We start from the raw sequence: 18,149 nt of genomic DNA, 5'->3' as shown, positions 1-18,149 counted from the left end.
AAAGCCATAGCAGCAGTCTTTTAAGGGACTAGTGGAAAGAGACAGGCGACATTAATGAATGCTGTTATTAGGTGATTACAGATCTTTTGACAATTATTGACAGACTAACTCAAGTACTCAAGTATACGTGCCTAGCTCTAATAAACTAGCAAATAAAAAAATGACAGTTACACTTTAAATCTTTCTAAAACAGTAGTGAAAGAAGGTGTAAAACACATTTTGATACCTGCACTTGTTGAATATAAGCAATGATTCTGAATGGAGAGAGTAGAAGAGCAAAGGACCTACTGTACATGGACAGGAATAGGCAGAAGATAGAGAAAAAGCATCATACAATCAGGTAATAAATAAGAACCAAGCAGCAGAAGATCAGACAAGCAACTTACAGCAATGCAGACGAAGATATCAGAAAATGTCAGAAGGCATGTTGGTTTGTTGGCCATTGATATATACAGTGTTCAGTGCAGTACAATTATATGCAGTAAAGCATAACTCCACTGTGGTAACTGGATAGATACAGTATAATGTATACTGCTACCACTACTAGTAATTACTAATAGTTTAGCTTGTAGTTCAGCTTGTCTAGCAACCAACCACTCCACTTTCTGTCTAGCTGGCCACTATTTGAAATCATGTAGCTTACAGAAGTTTTCAAGGGATGAAAAAACTTCTAAATGAGACCTTAATGGTAAAATAAAAGGCTTGTAGATACAGGGTCATACAAAAATCTCATAGGGTCCATAACAAAACTTAGTATGGGCCTCCCACCACCTAGTTTCCCACGACCAACATGTTTCTGACACTCCTTGGCAAAGCAGAATGTAAAGTGCAAATCCCCAGATTTCTAACAAATTTACACTTTTTTGTCAAAGTCGAAAAAATAAAAAAATAAAATAAACTGTAGTAAAAAAAAATGTTGCCCTCCACCTCACCCACTTTATCTGACTTATGTTTAGCTGCCTGAGTGCCATTGTTTGGAATTCTGATATATATCTTTTTTATTTTGCAAAAAGTTAAATAAAAGAATTTATAAAAAATATATATATATCTGCCTGCCGCCACTACTAGGGGTAGCTCAGTGTATAGAAATGTAAACAATTACCATTATGTATGCTGTAAGCATCTCTCTGCTCTACGCTCCCTCTACTGGAGGCTTCTAGAAAATGCAGTGCTTCCTCCTCTTGCCCTGGCGCCAGTCAGGTGGTCTGCCTCCATGCAAAGTACACCACTGATCGTAAATTTTATGTTGTTGTTTTTTTTTTGTTTTTTTTTAAAGGAAACTTTATAATGAACAATGTTTAAAACCAGTGAATTCATCTTTGTTTTTCACTTATAAGTAAAACTCAGCAAAAGGGAATTTTTTAATCCCTAAACAATCTCAAAAGGCTAAGAAATTAAAGCTTTATTTTCTGTTATTTTACCATCTGTGGTAACCATTTGGTACCTACTACCTAGAGTATTATTTGAGTAATGTGTGTTTAAAACCTTTAAAGAGTACCCGTCAGCAGGATCAACCCGGTTAAATAAGGCCTGGTAGGATAGATCCTGCTGTTTAATATGATACTTGTTTTGTGAAAATTGGTGGTGGCTTTCCAGAGGAAAAAAGGCTTCTATTCTTTATGCAAATTAGGGCTTTGGAGCCCCAGTGGGTGGGCCCTAGCCCCTTAGTGCACCTGAGCTCCTAAGTTTTTCTAGTGGCGGCTACACCTCTCGGTGCACTGAAAGCCTTATTTGCATAAAGAATAAAAGTCTTTTTTCCCAACACAACCGATTTTCGCATGACAGGTATCATTTTAATCATCAGGATAAACCCTACCAGACAATATATGTGGTTTAATAGGGTTGCTCCTAAAGACAGATGCTCTTTAAAGGGGTTGTCCAGGAATTAAAAAAATGAAAATACTTAAATATTATTTTATAATAAATATATTCACAAATTGTCTAGGGAACAATCATTAGGAGAAATAAAATGTCTGCCGTCCTATCAGTACACACAAAACCTGTCCTAATCACACAGGAGGACAAGTTACTTCACCACAATGAGCCATAGTGCTGCCTCATCCTCCTCTCTGCTCTGCTTGTCAGGAATCATGATCCTGAATACAGGTGAATCTCTGTGGGAATGGAGATGATGAGGAGACATGAGAGGAGGGTGAGGTGTGGCTAATGAGCAGCAGCACTTGTTTACAGTCTCCATTACGTAAACCAACCCGTACCTCGGTAAATGATATAAACAATTACATCTGGGCCTAGTACTGCTTAAACACCACCTATACTGAACTGAACCAATAGCCCAAAAATAAAATACGACTAATAAATATAAAATATCCAAAGTTTATTAATACAGAATATCAAAAATAATAATAAAAGTAATGGTGAAGACATTAGTTGGAAGTCCTAACAAAAGAGAGACACCAACAGAGAAACCCCTGTGTATCAGAGACCAACCTAGTAAGTCACCGGATGACAAGCCTAGCATGGAGTTACATAACCATGAATAACATATAAAGTGTCTATCCTCAGAACGCTGCCTCGATGCACGTTTCGCCAAACATGGCTTCGTGGGTTTGGTGAAATGCGCGTCGAGGCAGCGTTCAGCGCCGGTAGCACCGTGTTACCAGCCTACTATGGGTAATTACAATTAGTCATCTTTCATCATTACTTTTGTTGTTTTCCTTTATGGGCTTCTTTATCTGTGCTTTGGGTATTTTATTAGGCTTTGAACTTATGCCTTTCTATTAGTAATGTAACCTGCACAGTTGATAGTATACTGCCATGAGGATAGACACTTACAGTATATATATATATATATATATGTTATTCATGGTTATGTAACTCCATGCTAGGCATGTCATCCGGTGACTTACTAGGTTGGTCTCTGATACACAGGGGTTTCTCTGTTGGTGTCTCTCTTTTGTTGGGACTTCCAACTAATGTCTTCACCATTACTTTTATTATTACGTATGTTGGCTTGATAAAGCCTGTAACATCCTGTTATTCTGTAGCATCCTGTTCTTCTGTAGAATCCTGTTCTTCTGTAACATACTGTTCTTCTGTAACCTCCTGTTCTTCTGTAACCTCCTGTTCTTCTGTAACATCCTGTTCTTCTGTAACATCCTGTTCTTTTGTAACATCCTGTTCTTTTGTAGCATCCTGTTCTTCTGTAACATACTGTTCTTCTGTAACATCCTGTTCTTTTGTAACATCCTGTTCTTTTGTAGCATCCTGTTCTTCTGTAACATACTGTTCTTCTGTAACATCCTGTTCTTCTGTAACATACTGTTATTCTGTAACATCCTGTTCTTCTGTAACATCCTGTTCTTCTGTAAAATACTGTTATTCTGTAACATCCTGTTCTTCTGTAACATCCTGTTCTTCTGTAACATACTGTTATTCGATTGTTTCAGCTTATTATTCCGTTTTATTATTATTCTCCGCCCCCCCTTTTCCTATACGCTACTCCTCCTTCAGTTTTGGGGTTACAAATGCCAAACTTTTCGCAGTTCTTCGACCTATAGTGAGGTAAGTTGCTTGGTCTTTAATAAGCGATCCCACACTCCGGGCCCCTGCGACGGACCACCGAAGACCCTTTTTTTGCCATTGACTTTGACAGGGAAAATTTTCAAATCGCTCCCAGTCGCACAGTTTTGAAGCTACACTCCCCAAACTCGGACCACATATTGTTGGTGTCAACCCGAATAAAAGGGTAAATTTTGAGGGGACACCCAAATGTGGGCGGAGCTAGCAACGGCCAATGAAAATGTATCTTCGATACGCTACTTCTCCCACAGTTTTAGGAGTGCAATTACCAAACTTTGCACACTTGTTCGGCACATACCCAAATAGGTTGCTTGTGCTTTGTTTATCGATCCCACCCTCCGGGCCCCTGGGGCGGCCCCCCGAAGACCCCACTTTTTGTCATAGACTTTCATTGGAAAATTGTAAACTTTTGCCACTCATACAGCTTTGAAGTTAAACTCACCAAACTTGGGTCACTTAGTCATGGGGTCAACCTGAAAATTTCTGTCACATTTTGGGGACTTTGAAAAGTGGGCGGAGCCACAAACAACCAATCAGATTTTCCCTATTAACTTCAATGAGAAAATTGTAATTGCTGTCATTCTCACAGTATTTAAGCCAGAATACTCAAACTTGGCACTGTGGGTCACTGGGTGACTGGGGTTAACATTTATAAAAAGTGGGTGGAGTCTACAACGGCCAATCAAATTTCAGCCATTTGTTTAAATGGGAAAATTTTTAACTGCTGCTGCTCTTAGACTGTTAATGGCAGGGTCCTCAAACTTGGCACAGTTGATCACTAAAGGACTAGGATTAAATTCTGAAAAGAGGGTGGGGCCAAAAACAACATATCAGATTTATTTGATTGATTTAAATGGGAAAAACTAAAAATGCTGCCATTCTCACATTATTGATGTCATGGACCTTAAATATCACAAATGTGGTCATTGGGTGTTTCCACTTCAAATTTAGAAAAAGTGGGAGGAGCCACCAACAACTAATCAAATTTCACTAAATGATTTTCAATAGGAAACAATAAAACTCAGATTTCAGCCTTTGCCCTTAATGAAAAGCAGATAAACTGCTGCTATTATCAAAGTTTAAATGCCAAGTGTCCCAAACTTAGCACAATTACTCACTGGGTGACTGTAGTCAAAATTTAGGAAAAGTAGGTGGAGCCTAAAACAGCCAATCAGATTTCACCTATTGACTTCAATGTAAAACTTTCAAATACTGCTATTCTCACAGTTTTAAAGCCAGAGTTCCCAATCTTGGCACAGACCATAACTGGGTGACTGGGCTTAAAATTTGGAAAACTGGGCGGAGCTTAAAACAGCCAATCAAATATTACCTAGTGCTATTCAATGTGAATATTTAAATTGCTGCCATTCTTACACTTTTAAAGGCAGGGTCTTCAAACTTGGTACATTCGGTTACTGGGTGATGGAAATTCAAATTTAAAAAGTGGGCGGAGCCACAAACAACCAATCATATTTTCCCTATTGACTTCAATAAGAAAATGTAAAAAGCTGTTATTCTTACAATATGAAAGCCAGAGTCCCCAAACTGGCACCATGGGTCACTGGGTGAGTGTGGTTAGAATTTAGGAAAAGTGGGTGGAGCCTTTAACAGCCACATTTCACATCACATTTCAACCATTCGTTTTATATGGGAAAATTTAAATTACTGCCGCTCTTTGACTGTTAATGGCAGGGTTCTCAAATTTGGCACAGTCAGTCATTGGGTGACTTGGGTTCAAATTTTAAAAAGTGGGTGGAGCCACAAACAGCCAATCAGATTTCAAGCCAACATCCTGTGGTTTCTTCAGAAACGACACCATCTAGTTTTTTTTATATTCTGTATTAATAAACTTTGGATATTTTATTTTTATTAGTCATAGAAACATAGAATGTGTCGGCAGATAAAAACCATTTGGCCCATCTAGTCTGCCCAATATACTGAATACTATGAATAGCCCTTGGCCCTATCTTATATGAAGGATGGCCTTATGCCTATCCCATGCATGCTTAAACTCCTTCACTGTATTTGCATCTACCACTTCTGCAGGAAGGCTATTCCATGCATCCACTACTCTCTCAGTAAAGTAATACTTACTGATATTACTTTTAAACTGTTGCCCCTCTAATTTAAAACTGTGTCCTCTTGTAGCAGTTTTTCTTCTTTTAAATATTCTCTCCTCTTTTACCTTGTTGATTCCCTTTATGCAATTAAAAGTTTCTATCATATCCCCTCTGTCTCGTCTTTCTCCCAAACTATACATGTTAAGGTCCTTTAATCTTTCCTGGTAAGTTTTATCCTGCAATCCATGTACTAGTTTAGTAGCTTTTCTCTGAACTCTCTCCAAAGTATCAATATCCTTCTGGAGATATGGTCTCCAGTACTCCGCACAATACTCCAAATGAGGTCTAACTAGTGCCTTGTAGAGCGGCATGAGCACCTCCCTCTTTCTACTGGTAATGCCTCTCCCTATACACCCAAGCATTCTGCTAGCATTTCCTGCTGCTCCATGACATTGTCTGCCTACCTTTAAGTCTTCTGAAATAATGACCCCTAAATCCCTTTCCTCAGATACTGAGGTTAGGACTGTATCACTGATTTTATATTCTGCTCCTGGGTTTTTACGCCCCAGGTGCATTATCTTGCACTTATCAACATTAAATTTTAGTTGCCAGATTTTTGACCATTCCTCTAGTTTTCCTAAATCCTTTTCCATTTGGTGTATCTCTCCAGGAACATCAACCCTGTTACAAATCTTTGTGTCATCAGCAAAAAGACAAACCTTACCACCGAGGCCTTCTGCAATTTCACTGATAAAGATATTAAACAATATGGGTCCCAGAACAGATCCCTAAGGTACCCCACTGGTAACAAGACCATGGTCTGAATATACTCCATTGACTACAACCCTCTGTTGTCTGTCCCTCAGCCACTGCCTAATCCCTTCAACAATATGGGAGTCCACGCACAAAGACTGCAATTTATCGATAAGCCTTCTACGTGGGACAGTATCAAAAGCCTTACTAAAGTCTAGATAAGCGATGTCTCAAAAAAATCAATAAGATTAGTTTGACATGATCTTCCTGAAGTAAACCCATGCTGTTTTTCATCTTTCAATCCATAGGATTTTAGATGTTCCACAATCCTCTCCTTAAGTATGGTTTCCATTAATTTCCCCACTATTGATGTCAGGCTTACTGGCCTATAGTTGCTCAATTCCTCCCTACTACCTTTCTTGTGAATGGGCACAACATTTGCCAATTTCCAATCTTCTGGTACGACTCCTGTTGCCAGTGATTGGTTAAATAAATCTGTTAATGGTTTTGCTAGTTCGCCGCTGAGCTCTTTTAAAAGCTTTGGGTGTATCCCATCAGGCCCCTGTGACTTATTTGTATTGATTTTAGACAGCTGACTTAGAACCTCTTCCTCTGTAAAGACACATGCATCAAAAGATTCATTAGTCTTCTTTCCTAACTGAGGTCCTTTTCCTTCATTTTCCTTTGTAAAAACTGAACAGAAGTATTTATTGAGGCAGTCAGCTAGTTCTTTATCTTCTTCCATATACCTTCCTTCTTTTGTTTTTAATTTGGTAATTCCTTGTTTTAGTTCCTTTTTTCATTTATGTATCTGAAGAATGTCTTATCGCCTTTTGTCACTGACTGAGTTAATTTCTCTTCTGCCTGTGCTTTAGAAGTTCTTATAACTTGTTTGGCCTCTCTCTGCCTAATCTTATAAATTTGCCTGTCATCCTTGTTTTTTTTATAATTACTAAATGCTATCTTTTTGTTTTTAATGATTTTGGCCACTTCTGCTGAGTGCCACAGTGGTCTCTTCCTTTTTTTGCTTTTACTGACAAGCCTAATGCAATTTTCTGTTGCCTTCAATAGTGCCACTTTTAAGTAGTCCCATTTCTCCTGGACTCCATTGAAACTGTTCCAATCTGATAGGGACTCATATACCACTAATCTCATTTTAGAAAAGTCAGTTTTTCAAAAATCTAAAACTTTTGTTTTTGTGTGGTGTGAGTCACTGTACTTATAGTAAACCACACTGAATGGTGATCACTAGATCCCAAGCTTTCCACTACAGTAATATCAGATACCAAATTCCCATTTGTGAATACTAAATCTAAAATTGCCTCCTTCCAGGTTGGCTCCTCAACTACTTGCTGTAGAGATAATCCCAGTAGGGAATTTTGAATATCTGTACTCCTGGCAGAACTAGCTATTTTGGTTTTCCAGTTTACATCAAGAAGATTAAAGTCTCCCATAATGATAACTTCCCCCTTCAATGTCATTTTAGCTATTTACTCAACTTGTAGATCATCTAATTCTTTGACTTGGCTAGGTGGTCTATCTATCACACCTACATGAGTTACCTTATGATTATCAAGCTGCAAGGTAACCCAAACTGACTCTAAATTGGTCTCGCTAACTTGTATCAAATTAGATTTCATGCTATCTTTCATATACAGGGCCACCCCTCCCCCTTCTTGCCTTCTCTGTCTTTCCTGTATAGAGAGAACCCTGGTATTGTTATTTCCCAGTCATTACTCCCATTGAACCATGTCTCAGTAACAGCCACTAAATCTATATTCTCAGATGCCATTATAGCCTCAAGTTCATTGATCTTATTCCCTAAACTGTGAGCATTTGTAGACAAGAATCTGAGCTTGTCATTTCTTAACCTTTGTGCTACTGGCATCTTCTGGCATTGTTCCGGGGGGCAGTCGGACTGCTGGATTATCACTCTTTCCTAGTTTAAATGCTCCTTACCAAATACTTGGAACTGTTCACTGAGGACATTCGTTCCCTTGAGAGAAAGATGCAATCCAGCTTTCTTGTACAGTTCTTGATTTTTGGGCTATTGGTTCAGTTCAGTATAGGTGGTACAGTCTCCATTACCACAGCAACACATTACCACAGTCTGTCCTGTCTGCCCTCTCTGTACTTCATGTCTCCTCATGAACTAAATTCCCCAGAGATTTAGCTAAAGTTCTTATCATCTGTATTCAGGATCATAATCCCTGACAAGTTGAGAGGAGGAGGAGGATGAGGTAGCTCTTTACCTCAGTGTTGTAAAGTAAATTGTCCTCCTGTGTGATCAGGACAGGTTTTGTGTGAACTAATGGGACAGCGGCCATTTTCTTTCCCCTGATGATTGCTCCCCAAACACAACGAGCAATTATAAATAATGAACGGTATTTGAGAATATATTTATACTAAAGTAATATTTAAGTATTTTCATTTTCTTAATTCCGGAGAACCCCTTTAAGTAGCACCTGCCACATCTCCTGACAACCCTGTATTAATAAACATTTGAAATTCTTATAAAACACATTCTGGAGAATCTTTTCTTACAATTATACCTTGTGTTGGTACTCTATTATTCCTCCTGGAAATGTTTTATTAAATTGACAACTAAGGGCTCATGCACACAAACGTTGTTTGGCTCCGCACCCGAGCCACATTTTTTGTGGCTCAGATGCGTACCCATTCACTTCAACGGGGCTGCAGAAGATGCGGAATAGCACTCTGTGTGTTGTCTGCATCCGTTGCTCCATTCCGTGGCCCCGCAGAAAAACTGATGCTGCAACTAGTGCTCACACTGTCAGAGTATGTAGAGACACAGCCTATTGACAAGGGTAATGGTGAAACACAATTGTCAATTTAGTCAAACATTTCAAGAAGGAATAACAGAGGAACGGCATAGTAGATAGTTCTAAGAACAGATTCTCCAGAATTGTTTTTTTCTTTAAGATTCCCATTAACTATTGGGTGAATGTAGGCCCTACGGTTTGTACTGCATCAGTGTGCACTACAGGTCCACTCAGTAACCCCCATGCACACCTTGTTAAACATACACATATAGCAGTAGTATGGGGATAGGGGCGATACCTATATCGTTCCATGTCCAGCTTGTTCCCTAGTAACAGGACTGGGCTCTCATGTACTGCTCCCTTGTTATGCTGAGAGATGATCTCTAAATATTGGCAGCACGCTTCAAAACTCTTCCTGTTATCAATGCTGTATACCACCAGGAAGGCGTTAGCCCAGTGGAGGTAGCGCTCAGGATTCACCGGCCCATCCTACGACAGAAATAAATGGTCAGTTAATAAAAATGTAGCATTTATTAAAACAGATAAAAGGACGCAATCAGGCAACCACATTACTGAAAAATATGATAGGTTGTATCCCATTGCATCCCATGCATATGTTATATCCCCTGCAGGAGGTCCTGTGTGTGGAGACATCCTGACTGAGAGAGAAACAAGGGTCGGACATTATGGTAATAATTAGGGATGAGCGAATCAACTTCGGATGTCGATTTCCATAAAACTTCGTTCTAATACTGTACGGAGCAGGAGCTCCGTACCGTATTAGAATGTATTGGCTCCTATGAACCGAAGTTATTACTTTGCGAAGTCTTGCGAGACTTCGCATAATAACTTCATAAATGAATTTCTACTAACTTGGAACCGAACTCGAGTTTGGGAAATGTTTTTTACAGTAGAAATTGATTTCTGAAGTTATTATGCAAAGTCTTGCGAGACTTCACGAAGTAATAACTTCGGCTCATAGGAGCCAATACATTCTAATACTGTACGGAGCTCCGTACAGTATTAGAACAAAGTTTTATGCAAATCGATTTTGGATGTTTCGTCGATTCGCTCATCCCTAGTAATAATCATTTTATTCCTTACATCGTTTTTCCTTCTGAACATATAAGTGGCATAGCGCTTGGCAGTGGCACTACTAGAATAAGGCTACTTTCACATCTTCGTTTGGCTTCCCATCATAGGATCTTAAAACTGGAGGAAAACGCTTCAGTTTTGTCAATTTTGTTCATTGTCAATGGGGACAAAACTGAATGGAACAGAGTGCATTGCGTTCTGTTTGGTTGCGTTTCGATGCCGCGTTTTTGCTGGATCTGGCAAGGATCAACAAAAATGCTTCAGTTCAGATAATACAACCGTCTGCAACCGTTATGAACGGATCCGGTAGTATTATCTTTAGCATAGCCAAGACGGATCCGTCATGAACTCCATTAAAAGTCAATGGGGGACGAATCCGTTTTCTATTTTGTCAGAGAAAACGGATTTGTCCTCATTGACTTGCATTGTGGGTCATGATGGATCCATTTTGCTCTGCATCCCATGACGGAAAGAAAATCGCAGCATGCATTTTGGAGCATTCCGTTCTGTTCAGTTACGTTTTGTCCCCATTGACAATGAATGGGGACAAAACGGAAGCGTTTTTTCCGGTATTGAGGCCCTATGACGGATCTCAATACCGGAAAATAGAAACGCTAGTGTGAAAGTAGCCTTACATTGTATTTCACGCCGGATCCATTTTCTCGGACACAAAAGAAAACGGAACCGGCGCCCATTGACTTTCAATGGTTTTAGAGACGGATGCGTCATGGCCATTATAGAGATAATACAGCCGGATCCGTTCATAACGGATGCAGGTGGTTGTATTATCATGGCGGAAGCGGTTTTGCTGATCCATGACGGATCCAGCAAAAACGCTAGTGTGAAAGTATCCTCACATGCTCACTCAGCCATACCAAACATAGCCACCTGTTTGTATGAGATCATAAAACCGCGCCACTCTCATGCATGGGCTGTGATTGGTATTGTTGTTAGCCCTATTCTCTTTGAACACTAGGTCCTATCTTAGGTGTGCGTTACATATGCGGTTGTACAGGGCACATCAAATGCCCATGCTGAAGGGGGTGACTCAGATCGCCTGGCGCTTAAAGGGCTTCTGCCATCAGGAACATGGTTATTACACTGGCTGGCTGTAGACATGTGCTAATGTCAGCTGAGGCTAACAGTCTGTGTCCCTTCTTTTTATGTGCCTCTGTTTTTGTGAAAACTGAACTTTTATTTCATGCAAATGAGCTTCTCGGAGCAATGGGGGTGTTGCCCCTGCTCCTAGAGGCTCTGTTCTCCCCCCTCTGGCCACGCTCTCATCATGCTGATTGACAGGATGGTTCAGATAAAATGTCATTTATAGACTGTATGTGATCCCAATCCTAATTAAAAAATTGGGACCCAGAGCTTCAGTAATATGTCATAGGTGTAGGTGCATAATGGCAGATTTTGTCCATCTTCTTTGGTCCTGCCCAAAAGTGAGCCAATTTTGGCAATTAGTGTATAAGAAGATAGAAGATAATCTCAAGATGCAAGTCCCCTTTACTATTTAGTGTGCCATTCTTGGAGATTTAAATAGTTTAAAAATCTTAAAGGCTAAAAAGGAGTTCCTCACAAGTGTTGTTCTTAGCGAGACTGGTTATTGCCAGAGGTTGGAGGGCGACTGAACCACCATGTATATCAAAGAGGGAAAATGTAACATATACAGTATAGTAAAAGGATATGAGAAATGTATATACGCCAATAAGGGCAGGTTCACATCACCGTTATGGATTCCATCTTGTTTTCTGTTATAACATGGTTATAACGGAAAATAACGGAATCCATGAGACGGACGTCAAAACGGAAGCCTTTAAGAGGCATTCCGTTTTGATCTGTCATAATAGAAGTCTATGGGAATTATAACGGATCCGTCTGGTTCCCGTTATGCAAGACGGAAAACATGCTTGCATAGTGACCTCTATATACTTGTATTATCTTTAGTGTTATCTTTTATATGAGGTCAAATATAGACTAAGCAGGAAGACTTTCTTGGAAAAATGTGACTAAGGGCTCGTTCACACGAACGTGTGCTGCCTGTTGCCGTATTGTGGACCGCAATACACGGGCACCGTTCCCTGTGCATTCCGCATAACGGATGCGGACCCATTCACTTCAATGGGTCCGCAAATCCGGAGATGCGGAACGGAAGCACGGAACGGAACACTATGGAAGCACTATGGAGTGCTTTCTGGGGTTCCGTTCCGTGCCTCCGCACCGCAAAAAGATAGAAATTGCGGAACGGAGGGATCGCAGACCCATTCAGCACAGCAGGTTCAGTCAGTTTTGTCTGCGATTGCATTCAGTTGTTCAGTTTTTTCTGCGCGGGTGCAATGCGTTTTGATGCGTTTTTCACGCGCGTGATAAAAAGCTGAAGGTTTACAAACAACATCTCCTCGCAACCATCAGTGAAAAACGCATTGCATCCGCACTTGCTTCCGGATGCAATGCTTTTTTTTACTGAAGCCCCATTCACTTCTTTGGGGCCAGGGCTGCGTGAAAAATGCAGAATATAGAACATGCTGCGTTTTTCACACAACACAGAACTGTACACAGACCCATTGAAATGAATGGGTCAGGATTTAGTGCGGGTGCTATGCATTCACATTACTCGCTTGTTTAAAAGGGGCCTAAGGCCTCATGCACATGATGGTATGTAATTTGCGGACCGCAAATTGTGGATCTACAAAATACAGATACCATCCGTGTTGCATCCAATGACGACCACTGGGTCCGTGGTCCTCATTTTGCGGACAAGTATATAACATGTTCTATTCTTTTGTGGAACGGACATACAGTTGCGGAAAGCACACAGATGATCCCTGTTTTGCAGATCCGCGATTTTTGGACCACAAATCAGATACGTTTGTGTGTATGAGACCTGATACAGTAGAAAATGCTGTCCTGTTCCAAAGTGAAACTCTGCTAGACGTGTACATCAGTGCATGTACCTCTGTAATAGTCCTGGCAACGCACACTGTATCAAAGTTTTAATGCAAATCTAGGCAGACGGCCAGGACCAGAGCACTTGGCTTAGTTCTTTCCATCAGTGTATGAAAGCTAAGAACCACATCAGCTCAGCGTGGCATCTGCCCATTTTTACGCCTTGGATGCATGGGGGAAGCAGAAAGGGTTTAAAATTTCTTGAGACTACGCTATTCCCTGTAAGGAACCAGACGGATCCGTTATGATTCCCATAGACTTCTATTATGACAGAAAGAAAAACGGAAAGCCTCTTAAAGGCATCCCAGACTGGCATTTTCTTCCCTGCTGTCTCTCCCAGGAGAAGCAGTACAGTGTCGGAGCGACAGCACCGTTCCTAACTTAGGGGGAGCAGCTCCCACTTCAAGGTTGATTCATTTCCCCCCACCTTACATAACACCTGGTCGTTATTCTTCTTTGCTCTGTCCCTCAGGCCCTGCACAGTGAATACGTTTTGTCCAGAGTGTTCCCTTTAATGAAAATTGTGCTGTGTTCACATGTAGCAGATGTTAAACTGTAGTAAATATGATTTTATCAAATGGGGTGCCTGGTGAAGGTGCTTACTGTCACGCCTATAGCTAATTTATTTCTCTTTGCGTTTTCTAACAATTATTAAAAGTCACAGTGAATCAGAATGTCAGTGAACTCCAATCCCTTGACCTCATGGTGGATTTCTGTCCTCTGGGATTATATTCTGGTCAGCGAGTCCTCAGCCAAGGTCAGCAGGGTTGAATACAGATAATACAGTTCATAGCTTGCACATTTCCAGCTAATACCAAGAGATCTTCATCATTTCTGACTCACTTCAAAGGCCCCTTTGAATTTGCCCGAGACTCAGATGAAAAGATTCATTGTCCAATACAGGAGCACTCTGTCTGTCTAACAACCTGAGTCCACAAGATCCAAAGCTATTTGTATCCAACAAAAGGCTCACTATCCTATGGGTCCAGCACAAAGCAAGCTTCAGAATTAACCCTTCATCGGTCATTGACAACACAACTTATATATGATGACTTAAATGCAAAAATAATTTATTAAAAAATTGTAAAAACTGTGCTACTACTGGTACTTCTGCATTTGAGGCTACGACCTTCATTGTGGGCTAACTATAGATTAATCATTTGGGAAATCTGTATATCCACAAGCACATTATCCTAGCAGAATACTGACTCAATATATATCTTTGTGTTATTATCCTGTATTCAGCAGATGCTATGAGTTATGTGAGCTTTCATAGTAAATGGGAGCAGGGGGATCTTTTAGTGAGCCCAGGTTCTGACTTGGGCCAACAACAAGTCCATGATGTAAAGATATGAACAACCCCATCTGAGGTTTGATTCGCAAAACTATAAGTTCTTATTCATGATGTGGATATGACCTGTGTGTATAATAATAACAGCAGACATGACATTTATAGGCAATGTACACTTTCTCTATATAAATGAAGAATGGACCCTCTGAATTATTTCCTTTTACATGATGGAGCCATTTCAGTCCCTTGAAGGATGACCATATGTCATTGCTAGAGATGAGAGAAGTTTTCAAAAATTCTATTTGGGCGCTTCGCTGAAATTTTTCAAGAAGTTTGCTTTGTTCCAAATTAAATCGGCTATATCACAGCCTGCAGGGAGAGTGTATTTTGGTGTACATCACTGGGCATTGCAGCAACATGTATAGCTTGTCCTTTCTGACAGTGAAACAGTTACTGTGAATTAGACAGCTTATTCACCCCAATTTGAGAATCAAGGCCTAATAGAATTATCTATTAAACAAGGTGGGCACTGTTGAATTAGATAGCTCTGTGCCCTACACAGGGATTGATGCAAACTGTGCTGTCTCCTATGGATCGCTTCAGCTTCAGATTATTGTCCCTGCAGTCTCCCTATGCCCTCCCTACAACAGTGTTTAAAAACTCTCCCTACAATCTCCCTTTACAGTCCCTGTACTTTCCCTGCATTCTCCCTATCCAATATTACACAATTATCAACACTGTCCCTAGCGCTTGCGACATCTCTTCCTATGCCCAGTTCACAATGAGATGGCGGAGACTGAGCAAGATGAGGCTTTTAATGAGCTGTGACATCACAAGGGCTGGTTAGCTGCTGATTGGCTGTCTGCATGGATTATGGGTGATCTTGAGTTCCCGGGCTTCTTACTTTCACTTTGTAACATATGTACAAGCCATTTTAGGGGAAAAAAACGATTCATTAGCATGAAGCGCAAGGAAATTCGGATTCATTGCGAATCAAATTTTTCCCAAACTTCAGATCGAATTCCAGATACTTCGATTCGCTCAACACTAGTCACTGCACATAAGATCACATCATAAATCACAACTCAATGTCATTGATTCACCAATATCTGGCCTAAACACACATTAAAGCCTCTTTAACATGTGAATGAATCACAGACCCATGCCTTCTCACGGACAGCACTCATACCCATTGATTTTAAGGGGGTTATCTGAGACTTAAAAAGACCTCAAACAGTGGCCAAGCCGCAGTGGGGTACATACTTACCTGGTCCCCGCCATTGCCGTGACTGCTGCAGACAATCACTGGACGCAGCAGTGACCTGTCGCTCGTGCAGCACGTGACCCAGTGGATAACCCCCTTTAATGTTCTTATTTACAAATCAGTGATTTTCCATGGATCATGGGTCCATGAAAAACAATGGAGACATGCACTGATTTGGTTTGTGATGTGGACCAAACACACCTATTGAAGCCTATGGATCCATGAAAACCACTGACACAACATGGATGGCATCTATGTTCTGTCAGTGATTTTTACGGACCATTGGTAGGAGATGGTCTGTCAGTGTTCATGGAATCGGAATGACACATGGAGGGCAAAAAACAAACACACGGACCAAACACAGATGTCATCATGTCACAGATGTCATCATAGACGAGGACTTGTGAAAGAGTCCTAACTACGGGTATCTGACATCTATTTATCACTAAGAAACACCTGCTTTTGTAGAATCACTGACCTAAAGACAAGATCAGTTTTTGGAATATAGAAAAAATTACTTCATAAACATGACAAATAATAAAAAGACTAATAAAGGGTTCCCCTGGAAAAAGTCTGAAAATCTGCATGACTTGTTAGGACTTGAGACTGAGCTCTTTCACATACCGTAAACTATAAGGGGCAGTATACTAAGACTAAAAATTCACTTTTAATGAGATATAGGAGATAAAACAACACATGAGGACACATGAGTATTTGCCCACCCTCTTTACCCTTCCTGGGGTGACTGAGTGGGGTTACATTTTTTCTCATTTTCTTTGTTTTTTGTATGTATATGCCAATCCTTTGGACGGATACTCTCCCCTCTGTTAGGGCCTCATCAGGGTCACTCAACAGGGAGAGAGTTCCAGTCTGGGCCACCCCTTGCGGGGCTTTTTGGACCCCGTCCTTTGGACACTATCTATAGGGTGATTTAGGACAAGCAGGGAGGCAATAGGGCCAGTCTATTTGGTATCTATACTGTTTTGCCCGTCTCCTCTTATCATCAGTCTAGTCCATCACCTATATATGTGTGTGTTTTTTTGCTAACTGTCTTTTGACCACTCAGCACACCTGCTGAGTGTGCACAGGTCTTATGTGTAGTTTGTCTGTGGGGCCGTTGTTTTATCTCCTATATCTCATTAAAAGTGAATTTTAGTCTTAGTATACTGCCCCTTACAGTTTATTGATTCTTGCACTTGAGCAGTATTTAGGGGTTACTCTTATATCTCCTGACCGACCATCTTTTTTCTTTCACATACCGTACTCACCGGATCAGCTGTGTCCATAACTCTTACAAGAACCGGCTCCTGGTCTACAATTTCTTCTTTAGTATATGTATCCTCTGCAGACAAAAAGTCATTAACTGCATTAGCATAGATCGGTAAGAAAATTACTATGGTGCTTTATGTCATACACCGGGCATGGGGCAATCTCTCATGGTGGCCAGAACAGGGTTTTCAGAAGGCCTGCTCGTCAACATTTGGTCCCTGATAACGGACAAATGGACATTTAATTCATTATCACTGCTTATATTACTACACCTTTACCTCTACCGTGTCCCCTCTACACCAGTGCAGTTCTCAGTGCAGGGCAGGTCCTTTTGTCCCTCTACCAGTATTAAAGTTTCTACTAAACTTAATACATTTAAAGAAGATTCTCATCCTGTCCAAATGTAAATGATTTTGTCCATGGAAAAAAAAAAACACCTGTTTTTATATTATCTGATTATTGCTTGCATAGTGACCTCTATATACTTGTATTATCTTTAGTGTTATCTTTTATATGAGGTAAAATATAGACTAAGCAGGAAGATTTTCTTGGAAAAATGTGACTAAGGCCTCTTTTAGGCTACTTTCACACCTGCGTTAGTTGTGGATCCGTCTGGTATCTGCACAGACGGATCCGCACCTATAATGCAAACGCTTAGATCCGTTCAGAACGGATCCGTTTGCATTACCATGAAAAAAAAAAAAAAATTTTTTTGTTTTGTTTATGATAATGCAAACGGATCCGTTTTGACTTTACATTGAAAGTCAATGGGGGACGGATCCGTTTGAAAATTGAGCCATATTGTGTCATCTTCAAACGGATCCGTCCCCATTGACTTACATTGTAAGTCTGGACGGATCCGTTTGCCTCCACACGGCCAGGCGGACAGCCGAACGCTGCAAGCTGCGTTCAGGGGTCCGCCTGCGGAGCGGAGGCTGAACGCTGCCAGACTGATGCATTCTGAGCGGATCCGCCTCCACTCAGAATGCATTAGGGCTGGACGGATCCGTTCGGGGCCGCTTGTGAGAGCCTTCAAACGGAGCTCACAAGCGGACATCCGAACGCTAGTGTGAAAGTAGCCTTACACGAGCGTGACGGATTGGCTCTGGATGCGTTCAGGATACGTTCAGTGAAACTCGCACCATTTT

The 18,149-nt window shown here is 40.8% G+C and overlaps 1 protein-coding gene across 3 annotated transcripts in view; it reads right to left on the bottom strand.

The window, feature by feature from the left end:
• RASL12 (RAS like family 12) overlaps nt 1–18,149 on the bottom strand; it is a 37,125-nt gene that overhangs the window by 4,654 nt on the left and 14,322 nt on the right. For 2 of the 3 annotated variants that reach the window (XM_040414273.1, XM_040414271.1), the window contains 2 exons: nt 16,992–17,074; nt 9,435–9,625 (listed from right to left, as the gene is read on the bottom strand). In XM_040414273.1, the coding sequence (XP_040270207.1) occupies nt 9,435–9,625; nt 16,992–17,074 (274 nt within the window). The remainder of the gene's footprint in view (nt 1–9,434; nt 9,626–16,991; nt 17,075–18,149) is intronic. The other variant, XM_040414272.1, reaches the window with a different exon arrangement.

Source organism: Bufo bufo, chromosome 1 (genome assembly GCF_905171765.1).
Source record: "Bufo bufo chromosome 1, aBufBuf1.1, whole genome shotgun sequence".
Lineage (NCBI taxonomy): Eukaryota > Metazoa > Chordata > Amphibia > Anura > Bufonidae > Bufo > Bufo bufo.
The sequence above is the reverse complement of the archived record's forward strand: the minus strand, read 5'-3'. Positions and strand labels throughout refer to the sequence as shown.